Source organism: Salmo salar, chromosome ssa11, assembly GCF_905237065.1.
Source record: "Salmo salar chromosome ssa11, Ssal_v3.1, whole genome shotgun sequence".
NCBI lineage: Eukaryota > Metazoa > Chordata > Actinopteri > Salmoniformes > Salmonidae > Salmo > Salmo salar.
The window spans coordinates 87660881-87673387 of record NC_059452.1 but is presented as its reverse complement, the minus strand read 5'-3'; the positions used below and the strand labels follow the sequence as shown (position 1 = coordinate 87673387).

Below are 12507 nucleotides of genomic sequence, written 5' to 3'. Positions count from 1 at the left end.
TCAATAAATTCACTGGTTTTCCTGCTCATTCCCTCCTGATTCCGGGAATCCTCCAACCATGATTTCGGGAAAACCAGTGAATTTATTGAAAGTTCCGGGGAATTTTGCAACCCTTGTCGCAGGTCCTCTGACATGGGCTGATAAGGGGCATTTAAGTAAACACAGCACTGGTTGCATGCTTCCTCCTCAGCAGCTGGGAGCTCCCATCTTTCACCTCATCTAATTGACAGAGGGAAAGGCCCAATCATGCAGATTTCTAATCACCGGTGCTCCGTCATCAGGACGATGAAGACCGGAGGTCTGGGTGCGTGTGGTCATCCAGCCACACGTGTGTGTTTGGGATGTTGAGGGGCTTAAATGCATGGCTACTCCTTAAAGTGTGTAGGGCACACAAAAAAGTCTTGCTGGGGAAGGCTGAAATGGAAATCCTCATGGTGCAGTAGAATGATTTCATAAGTTTTTATATATAGAGGAAGCAGAGAAAAAAAAAACGAGATGAGCCTCAAAAAGCTCATTCAGTATTCTCAGCGCTTGGGTCACTGTGGGACAAGACAAAATCTCGGACAGAACATAGCTTTCTGTATAGCTCTCTGGCTGCAGGAAGCAGTTAAGAAAATAAGGAAATTATGCACATTTCATTTTAACTAGGTTTTTTCACATTCATTAACATTTTTAAACCCTCCAAAGCAGCCTGGAGGTGAACTCAATAGGGAGGCCTGTTATGAGGTCAGTTATTCACATTTCATTGGATCCCCCCTCTTTGACTATCTTATGGGTTCTTTCCTAACAAGTGAAACAAGACACAGGTCCTGGCCGGGTTGTCCAAGTGTTTCTCCCAGCTAGCCCATGTTCCTTGCAGACATGAGACATGATATGACATGACATGACACTGCCTGGCCTATTCCTCATCTAGCTTTTGAGCAGCAAGTCATATGGGTGTGTGTTGTGTGGTAGACCACATCCAAGTGTTATGACATTTTCTCACATGAACATTCGACACCAGCCAAGGGTATCAGGCAGTCTGAGGTCTCCCAGAAGCAGAGACATGTCCAATCAATCACATGCATTATGATTGTTTACATGTCCAAACAGACGGTCACACTCTCCGTGACGTGGTCTTCCTCTCCCCAGCAGTGGCCCCAGTGCCTAACAGGCTGGTGTGAACCATCTCATCCCCTGGTTGAAGGGAGGTGGAGAGGACAGGTGGATGAACCATAAAGGTGCCCAGACGTGCACTCCAACCGAGAAGGGGTGTTAGTCTTGGAGACTGTACACTATATCCATCTTATTTTGACATTGATGGTACTTCACTAGTGTGACTTCAATATTATTTTCCTCAGTGTTTGTTATGTGTTTGTACACTGTAAATATAAATTTATAAAACAGATATGTATGACACTGTCTGTAGTAGTGACTGACTGGCTCAGTGTTGGTCAGCTCACAAATCAATCCCCGCAGAGCCAGCTGTCACAGTCAGTTACAGGGGGCAAATGTATGTGGTCTCTGACAACTTCACACACACACACACACACACACACACACACACACACACACACACACACACACACACACACACACACACACACACACACACACACACACACACACAGTCTGACTGTCTCTCCCTCTCTCTGTCACACACACACACACATCGCACCAAAACACAAAACACACACACCCTGCCGTATCACCTCCTACTCATTTGGTGAAAAAAAAACACAACAGAACCCTGGCTCATAAACACACATCAAAGGAGCTCTCAGCTGCCATGCAGACATATGTAGACCCTCTGTCTGTATGTGTAGCGTGTGTGTGTGTACGTTTGTACATTCTTGAATTTGTGTGTGAGTGTATGCATGCGTTTGTTTGGTTGTGTGTGGTCTCCATTCTTATCTCTCTCTCTTTTTCAATATAGCAATGTTTTTTAACTTGTTCAAAACGTGCTATGTAGACCAACGGATTATAGATGAAGGCCTTGGGCGAGAACAGGAGATGACATGAGATGTCATGTGGTCAACAGCATAACACATGTATCGGAAGCTTCATGGTGTCTTGCCTGTGCATGATTTAAGGCCACACAGGAGAGGATGAGAGCTAAATAAACAGCACACAGTAGCAAAAACAATCTATTAAAAAACAGGTGGGCAATTTAGAGCGAAAACACCAATGGAATGTTGGAAAAACACAACTAAGCTCACACTGACTGACAAAATGAAAAGTTTGAATTCCTTTGGATTTCAGTGAATCTCTCAGGGCAACATGGGTCGACACATCGGGCAACATTGCAATGGACGTAGGAAGATTGGAAGGTGTCGTTCATGTTAATCATCAGCATTAGCCATCTGTTTCTTATATCTGATCTCGGTCAAATTAGCCTATCTGCTCGTTAGAGGGTTGATAAAGTCTATGGTGCTGAATGGTGGGTGGGTGTGAATGGGATTAGGTGTAATCTTTTATTTAACTTTAGATTTCACGGCCCTGACCAGCATATCCTCCCAACGCCCCTACAATGCTGCACAAATTACAACCTCACATATAAATAGAGCCCCATTAGAACAGGGGAAGCTTGCTTTGATTCAACTCACTCTGCTCCTTTCCTGCTCCGAGCTGCAAGAGAGCTCAGGAGACAGCTCCAAGGAGAGAGAGTGGGTTAGGAGACAGAGCAAAGGGAGAAAGACAATTCGACCAGGTTACTCACCACACAAACCACTAAAATAAGTAACAAAAATAACTGGTCAATGTAGGGTAAGTGACGCTTGAAGACTAGTACTGACGAGAACCAGAGAGTTTCACATATCCTGGTTCTGGCTCGTCGTCAGAGGAAGAGAGAGATGGGTGGAGAGGGGTAGGGGGATGGAGAGCGAGAGAGAGCTGTGGGTGAGACAGGAATAGGGGGATGGAGGAGGAGGGAACCAGCTGAGCAGATTGTTGAGTGATAGTTGTGTCTGAGAGGGTCAGGGCTGTGGCGCCACTGCTGCCACACTACTGAGAAACAGAGGAGGGTGGAGAATGAGCCTTCCCACCTGGGCTCCTTCAACGTGGATCTACAGCGACTAGATCAGATTCACTTTACATCAGTCAACTGATGATTCTCACCAACTAAACCATTTGGACAAAATAATTTTTCTGAGTGGATATAAGACAAACTATTGAGCACTTATCATTTTAAATACAAGGCCAGGTCTCAACCTCACAGTTACACACTGACCCACAGGATAATAAGTATGTCTGACTGTCCCCCCCCAAAGCACCAGATAAGTCAGGGATTTTTTTTTTATGATGAGCAAGTCTGTTGTGATATATATATATATATATATACACAGAAGTATGTGGACACCCATTCAAATTTATGGATTGGGCTATTTCAGCCACACCCATTGCTGACAGTTGTACAAAATTGAGCACACAGCCATGCAATCTCCATAGACACACGTTGGCAGTAGAATGGCCTTACTGAAGAGCTCAGTGACTTTCAACGTGGCACCGTCATAGGATGGCACCTTTAGGATGGCACTTTTCCAAGAAGTCAGTTCGTCAAATTTCTGCCCTGCTAGAGCTGCCCCGGTTAACTGTAAGTGCTGTTATTGTGAAGTGGAAATGTCTAGGAGCAACAATGGCTCAGCCGCGAAGTGGCCACACAGGCTCACAGAATGGGACTGACGAGTGCTGAAGTGTGTACCGCATTGTCTGTCCTCGGTTGCAACACTCGCTACCGAATTCCAAACTGCCTCTGGAAGCAACATCAGCACAAGAACTGTTCGTCCGGAGCTTCATGAAATGGGTTTCCATGGCTGATCAGCTGCACATAAGCCTAAGATCCCCATGTGCAATGCCAAGCCTCGGCTGGAGTGGTGTAAAGGTCGCCACCATTGGCATTCTCTGGAGTGATGAATCACGCTTCATCTGGCAGTCCAACAGACAGATCTGGGTTTGGCGGATGCCAGGAGAACGCTACCTGCCCCAATGCATAGTGCCAACTGTAAAGTTTGGTGGAGGAGGAATAATGGTCTGGGGCTGTTTTTCATGTTTCGGGCTAGGCCCCTTAGTTCCAGGGAAGGGAAGTCATTAAACCTACAGTATACAATGCATTCTAGATGATTATGTGCTTCCAACTTTGTGGAAACAGTTTGGGGAAGGCCCTTTCCTGTTTCAACATGACAATGCCCCCGTGCACAAAGCAAGGTCCATACAGAAATTATTTGTTGAGATCAGTGTGGAAGAACTTGACTGGCTTGCATAGAGTCCTGACCTCAACCCCATCGAACACCTTAAGGATGAATTGGAACGCCGACTGCAAGGCAGGTCTAATCGCCTAACATCAGTGCCCGACCTCACTATTGCTCTTGTGGCTGAATGGAAGCAAGTCCCCGCAGCAATGTTCCAATATCTGGTGGAAAGCCTTCCCAGAAGAGTAGAGGATGTTATAGCAGCAAAGGGGGACCAACTCCATATTAATGCCCATGATTTTGGAGTGAGATGTTCGACGAGCAGTGTCCACATGCTTTTGGTCATGTAGTGTAATTTGATATCAGGCAGTGATGGCCAACAATAACATTGTCCTCGATGTGGGAATATGTCTGAGCTGATGAGCCCTCGCAGACCAAGTCTTCCTGGCTACCTATGTCCAAAAAGTATGGTGCTTCATGGGGTTGTTTTTTAGGTAAATTATAATAAATAATATTTTCTTGTTCTTTAGGACTAACATAGGGCAGACCCCACTCTGATAGGGTAGACCCCACGCAAAGACATCTAATGGTCAGATAAGAAAACAGTAAGCTAAACATTTACTGTACATAATACAAGGGCAAAGACCCTTTTCGGTCTTATTTCATGCAGAACAACAAATTCCCATTTAAAAGAGAATATAATATTTATAATATTTTATGAGCTAATTTTCTCCATTAATGTCTATTTGCTAGACCAGGATAATTTATCATTTATTAACATTTATTATGTTAAATACTGTGTTATACTCATATAGCACTGCAGTAATAACAGAATATTTCATTTGATACATTGCACACGATACAAGCAACATGTTTGAACAAGCAGACCTTTGTAATGGCGAATGTGCATAAAGGTGGCAAAATTCCGATTTGACGTCATTGTTTTAGCACTATTCACAAAGAGTTTTAAGACTACGGCGAGCGATATGTTCAATGTGCCAATAAATCAGCATAATCTACTTTTTCAGTTTTTCTAATTGCCAGCAGCGTCTTGAAACTAAAATTGGGATCATGTATAATCTGCTAATGACCTTACATAAAAAACACTAACGGAGAGCAATGTACAATACAGCGAACTAGAAAAACAAGGAATTTGTGGTAAGTGCATGGGGGCCACCAACTTTATGCACCTCCGCTATTGTGTGATCATTGACATGGAGATATAAACTACTGGTCAAAAGTTTTAGAACACCTACTCATTCAAGGTTTTTTTTTAGTTTTTTTTACTATTTTCTACATTGTAGAATAATAGTGAAGACATCAAAACTATGAAATAACACATCATGGAATCATGTAGTAACCAAAAAAAGTAATATAAAATATATTTTGATATGTTTATTTGAGATTCTTCAAATAGCCACCCATTTCCTTCATGACAGCTTTGCACACTCTCGGCATTATAACCAGCTTCATGAGGTAGTCACCTGGAATGTATTTCAATTAACAGGTGTGCCTTCTTAAAAGTTAATTTGTGGAATTTCTCCACTTCTTAATGTGTTTGAGCCAATCAGTTGTGTTGTGACAAGGTAAGGGGGGTATACAGAAGATAGCCCTATTTGGTAAAAGACCAGGTCCATATTATGGCAAGAACAGCTCAAAAAGCAAAGAGAAACAACAGTCCATCATTACTTTAAGACATGAAGGTCAGTCAATACAGAACATTTCAAGAACTTTTCAAGTTTCTTCAAGTGCAGTCGCAAAAACCATCAAGCGCTATGATGAAACTGGCTCTCATGAGGACCGCCACAGGAAAGGAAGACCCAGAGTTACCTTTGCTGGAAAGGATAAGTGTATTAGAGTTACCAGCCTCAGAAATTGAAGCCCAAATAAATGCTTCATAGAGTACAAGTAACAGACATCTCAACATCAACTGTTCAGAGGAGACTGTGTGAATCAGGCCTTCATGGTCGAATTGCTACAAATAAACCACTAGTAAAGGACACTAATAATAAGAAGAGACTTGCTTGGGCCAAGAAACATGAGCAATGGACATTAGACCGGAGGAAATTTGTCCTTTGGTCTGGTGTCCAAATTGGAGATTTTTGGTTCCAACCGCCGTGTCTTTGTGAGACGCAGAGTAGGTGAACGGATGATCTCTGTATGTGCATTTCCCACCGTAAAGTATGGAGGAGGAGGTATTATGGTGTGGGGGTGCTTTGCTGGTGACACTGTCTGTGATTTATTTAGAATTCAAGGCACACTTAACCAGCATGGCTACCACAGCATTACGCAGCGATACGCCATCCCATCTGGTTTGTGCTTAGTGGGACTGTCATTTGTTTTTCAACAGGACAATGACCAAACACACCTCCAGGCTGTGTAAGGGCTATTTTACCAAGAATGAGATTGATGGAGTGCTGCATCAGATGACTTGGCCTCCACAATCCCCCGACCTCAACCAAATTGAGATGATTTGGGATGAGCCGAACCGCAGAGTTAAGGAAAAGCAGCCTATAAGTGCTCAGCATTTGTGAGAACTTCTTCAAGACTGTTGGAAAGGCATTCCAGGTGAAGCTGGTTGAGAGAATGACAAGAGTGTGCAAAGCTGTCATTAAGGCAAAGGGTGGCTATTTGAAGAATCTCAAATATAAAATATATTTAGATTTTTTTTAACACTTTTTTGGTTACTACATGATTCTATATATGTTATTTCATCATTCTGATGTCTACACTATTATAAAGAAAAACTCTTAAATGAGTATGTGTTCTAAAACTTTTGACCGGTAGTGTATATTCTAATTTGGGTGTACAATTGCCAGATTATCAGTGGTTTCCCCTCAAATGCCATCACTTTATTATTGTAATTGTCTAATTTTAGACTAGCGGCTTGCCCTGGCTTGCCGAGACAGGCAAGAAAACGAATGGTGTTAAAATCAATTCAATATTAATTAAATCTACTTCTTATGACTTCTGAAGGCTGTAAAATGTGTGGCAGATCCACAAGATGCGCTTTCACAAATAAGCTACAGTCTCGAAGATCGTAAAAGTGTGCTTCATAAGAGGTGCAATAGTGTTTCTTTTCATGCCCAATTTGTATTTTCATTACGGTTTCGCTTTTAAATTGAGCCCTGCTTACCGGCTATTGGAGAGTTATCTTCACAAGGGCATGTGAGGGAGTCACGGGGGGAATGAGTGCTGGTGAAAGAGCGAGCGCGTATGGGTAAGGGGGGTTGGGAGTGCTGGGATCGGCCTGGGAGGAGGGGACAGAGGGGTGTGTGCAGAACTGCCTAGGTTTAAAAAGGCAGCCTGCCCCGAAACTGTGACACCAGACCTAAAATTGCCCTCGACTGAGCAGGAACTATTTTGAAACTCATGTGCTTTTTCTGAACTTCTTGCACACAGATTTGGACTAGGTTTCTAATTGCTTTGTACATTTTATTAATACATTAGATCAAATTATTTAAACTGATCAAATAATAGAAACTTTGAAAGAAGAAAAGGAAAGGATACTCTGAGAAGAAAGAATGGAGCCATGGACAACCGCTGAGAGCCCTGACTACTATGACTATGACTATGAAGAGCAGGAGAACAGCACCATGTGTGACTACTCTGAGTGGGAGCCGTCCTACTCAGTCATCCCAGTCCTCTACATGCTCATCTTCATCCTGGGTCTCTCTGGCAATGGCGTGGTCATCTTCACTGTGTGGAGGTCTCAGGCCAAGCGCCGGACAGCAGACATCTACATAGGCAACCTGGCCATGGCTGACCTGACCTTCGTGCTGACTCTGCCACTGTGGGCAGTGTACACTGCGCTAGGCTACCACTGGCCCTTCGGTGTGGCCCTCTGCAAGATCAGCAGTTACGTGGTGCTGCTCAACATGTACGCCAGCGTCTTCTGCCTCACCGCCATGAGCTTTGACCGCTACCTAGCTATCGTGCACTCTCTGTCCAGCACCCAGCTGTGTACCCGTGTCCACTTGCAGTCCTCCCTGACGGCCATCTGGCTCCTCTCCGGCCTGCTGGCAGCCCCCACCCTCATCTTCCGCACCACCAAGTACGACGAGAACAGTGACCGCATCTCCTGTGGCATGGACTTCAGCCTGGTGTTGGGTGACAATCAAACAATCAATCAATCAAATATATTGAAGCAGCAGGAGTTCATGTGGATCGCAGGGCTCAGCATCTCCTCCTCTGCCCTGGGCTTCCTCCTGCCCTTCCTGGCCATGATGGTGTGCTACTGCTTCATCGGCTGCACCGTGACACGCCACTTCAACAGTCTGCGTAAGGAGGACCAGAGGAAGCGGCGTCTACTGAAAATTATCACCACCCTGGTGCTTGTGTTTGCTGCCTGCTGGATGCCCTTCCACATGCTGAAGAGCGCTGATGCCCTCTCCTACCTGAACCTGGCTCCAAACACCTGTGCTTTCCTCCGCTTCCTCCTGCTGGCCCACCCTTACGCTACCTGCCTGGCCTACGTCAACAGCTGCCTCAATCCATTCCTGTACGCCTTCTTCGACCTGCGCTTCCGCTCCCAGTGCCTTTGTCTGCTCAACCTGAAGAAGGCCATGCACGCCAGCCCAAATAGCTCCCTGTCCTCCCAGAAGACAGAGGCCCAATCGCTGGCCACTAAGATGTGATGTTTGTGCTGTGGTCAGGGCATAGGAGAGGGAAGCCAGCCAGAGGGAATGGGTCCCCAGCTGCCCTGTCCTGCCTCCACCTGAACACTGCAGGTACATCTAAGACTTCAGAGGTGCATGACATAATTACCTATCAGTCAGATCCTGGGGGTGTCATCATCTGCCTGCCCCATTCATGTGGACTGCAGACAGAGTGAGTGAGAAACTGATAGACTCACTAACATCCTCCAAGCCCACTCTCAGTGACTGGGAAGTTTGTACAAATCCCTTGAACTGCTTGATACAGGGGACCAAGCTCCATACTAGGCTGATGCAAACCAGACCCCAGACATTTTGGACAGAGTTGAATGTATTTCAAAAGGACAAGCAGCTCATATTGTTCTGCTGGTGTCCTGTGTGGACTTAAGGCAAGCTCTTGGATGGGGGTCCCAAGGCTCTGGCTTTTAACACTGGTGGAATGTATTATTCATGCCTTTGTACCATGCTGTTCGTGTTTTTATTTTGTAAGCACTTGCTAATTGGAAAGAGGTGAGACCCTATCGTCCAGACTGTCTTTGTCTTATCTGCCCCAGTCAGCCAGTCAAAGAAAGGTGTTGCCGCTTGATTAAAGGGTTGGAAGGGGAGACAAGGGCATGGCGAGTGGGGGTTCCAGACGGACAGATGGCAGCTGACAAATGTTGTTGAGGGGGAGAAGGGCTAACTAATAGGTGACTGCTCTGACAGATTACATTTTAGTGTGTATGTGTGTTTATTGAATTAGAATTGGAAAAGGCATGAATTAACTTGTCTTTATTTGACAAAGAAGTGAATACATGCTGTATAATGCTTTTATGTGTGTGATTTCTAATAAAAAAGGTTTCTTTTTAACTAAAATCTTCATGTCACTCCGTTGCTGGTTATGATGTCATGGAAACACTATTCAGTAGAATGTGCTTTTTCCTGTTAGCACACAAGGTTGAAGGGTGGCAGTCTCCCTCCCATTGTGTGCAGTCAGACCATAATCAAAGCTGTCTAAAGGAAATACATGTTTGAGTTCTATTTCCCCCTCCAACTTGTTTATTTCTTTGCTCCTTTGCGGCAGTTTTTCCCCTTAGACGATTAACAGAAATTTGTTGAAGATTTGTTGGACATACAGTATAAACTCACAGAGGACAATCTTCTCAGAGAACTTACATGTTAATTATGTAAACCACTGCAACCATGCTACCACATCTCTCCCTCACTCCCTCAAGCAACACGTACGCTTCAGTAGCTTCTTTGAAAATAAAATGTAAGATTCACTCCTTGTTTGAAAGTGCCAATATTGTAGTGTACTATTATCATGTTCCATTGTTGGGATGCTTTGCACTGAATCCAGTTCAAGCCAATAACGATAATGTAAATACTGTACGAGACATTTGCAAACAAACGTGGTGCGTACAGCGGGTCATTGACCTGTAAGAGACGATCACCATGATTAACTGATTTGGCTGTAATGAGCTTCAGGATATAATCAGTGACAGTAGGGGGGACAGGAGGAGTGGGCTACTAATCCTGGGTCACTTATGGACACCACACTCCTCCTGTGAGACAATATTGGCCTTTGTTGACAGGATAGATTGGGCTTGGTGGAGCCTGAACCTGATTCAACAGTTAAAGTGTGGCCCTGGAGGCCAGTTGGAAGTTATTTCTCATCGTCTCAAATGTACAGACACCAGTAAAACTCTTCCAAATTAGAAAACCTCATCCCTGTCTCAAATCTACAACCCAAACATGCTCTCTGTCATTATACCACCATGTTGGAATTCTCTGCATGTTTCTGAAGCCCAACACATTTATTCAGCCTCTTTCTCATGCATGCTAAACCCATCGCAAGGAACACAGGCAAATATATTGAAATCACTGCTACAATATGAACTAATCTCATGTCTGATACAGGTTAGGTCATTTATCAGACAGGAGATTTCACCCATCACACAAAGCCCCCATGTCTTCCTCATCAGCAGCTGTCCTGGTCCACATCAGACACACCAGGCATCGCTCACCATGTAAAAATATGACCCCATCTGCTGACTCCACAATTGTATTTTATTTAACCTTTATTTAACTAGGCAAGTCAGTTAAGAACAAATTCTTATTTACAATGATGGCCTACCCCGGCCAAACCCTCCCTTAATCCGGACAGCGCTGAACCAATTATGCGCCGCACTATGAGACTCCTGATCACGGCTGGTTGTGATGCAGCCCGGGATCAAACCAGGGTCTGTAGTGACGCCTCTAGTACTGAGATGCAGTGCCTTAGTCCGCTGCACCACTCGGGAGGGTCAAAGAAGGGTAAAAAAAAAAAGAAGTGTGAAAGAATCTGAATAGATTATGCTCTGAGGTTTTCAAGCTTTATGGAGGTAATTTGATCATATTGTACAGATTTCACGGCCGGAACCTTGCATATGCTGGGCAACATGGTTTCTCTTTGAGCTAGAGAGGGCATTTAGCCATAGTAACATCAAAAGCATTTGTGTGTCTGTTCCCTGCACCCCTCTGGTCCCTGTGTGAGATGGCATAGATGGTATGTCGTAGAGTACTTTTCAAAATAGATTACACAAGCGATTTCAAATCAACATTCCTATGTAATAACAGTGTGTGAGATTCAAGTGGGCCTATATTTATGACAGCAGCAGCCGTAACATGGGGATTTCCCATTCAAAACCCCTCTCATTTGATTATCTTAATGGACTTTGCATTGGATGACAAAGAAGTTCACAAAATGACTGTACAGACAAACATCTCAATCGAACAAAGAGAGAAAGACAGTGGTAGAGTTTTTATTTTCAAAGGGGCATTACCTCAAATGTAATGGCTGCAGATCAGAATTCTCTGGAACCCTCTTTCCAATAGCTAAAGGTATGAAGCTTCTATGCATGTGCAAGATTTTCAACATATTTTTTTTACATAGATGCTGCTTACTCCGCTGTAGCTCAAATGTTAAATGGCCACCCTACTGTAGACCCACAGAGGCCTTAGTCTTGGGTTCTCAACATAGCTTTGCTGACACTGTAGAAAACAGACTCATTTGAGATTGTGGCGCCAGTATGAACAACGGTTTTTTTTCTGACAGGCAAGAAAATGAACACTGTACATTGTAGCTATTGATCAAGGTATACAGGTACAGCTCTGCAATGACACTGGTGTAACTGATCTTTAATCTTTTTTGTTTGCCCCTTCTCCTGTTGCAAGATAAACACATCAACACCCCACTGAGCCATCTAGACGACCAATGTAGCCCCTACCTGGGTAAAGGCAAGCATCAAATGGTACTTGAACTATTTTAAATGTTTTCAAGCAGTATGAGTGGTAAATGCAAGACCACTCTGCCTTACCGATATCAACTCACCCATTTCCAATGGATTACAAATTATGGCAAATACACAGTACACACCAGCTGCAAAGGCATCCTCACAGTAAAATGTCAAACAGCATATAAATCCTTTCACCATTAGAAAATAGTCAGGCTTGAATATACCACTGAATGTCATTAGACTAGGGGAGAGTAGTAGAATTGTAGTGTCCTAGTGATGATCTCCTTTAGCCTAATGGCTGTCATCAGTGGACATGCCCCTGATAGACTGTATGGGAGGTGTTACCACACCCAGGAAAACTCCAAGGAATATTTACCAACCATAGCACATTGTGGGTCAAATAAGAGTTTATTCCTTGTTGACATGTTG

At 44.1% G+C, this 12507-nt stretch overlaps 1 protein-coding gene across 1 annotated transcript; it reads left to right on the top strand.

The window, feature by feature from the left end:
* Window positions 1-7479: 7479 nt before the first annotated feature.
* On the top strand, window positions 7480-9676 carry LOC106563182 (apelin receptor B). Its single transcript, XM_014128492.2, has one exon. The coding sequence runs from the start codon at window positions 7691-7693 to the stop codon at window positions 8801-8803; it is 1113 nt and encodes a 370-aa protein (XP_013983967.1). The 5' UTR covers window positions 7480-7690; the 3' UTR covers window positions 8804-9676.
* The last annotated feature ends 2831 nt before the right edge of the window (window positions 9677-12507 follow it).

What these genes read in the sequence shown, in the direction of transcription:
- LOC106563182 (XM_014128492.2), top strand. Translation starts at nt 7,691, where the DNA reads ATGGAGCCATGGACAACCGCTGAGAGCCCTGACTACTATGACTATGAC.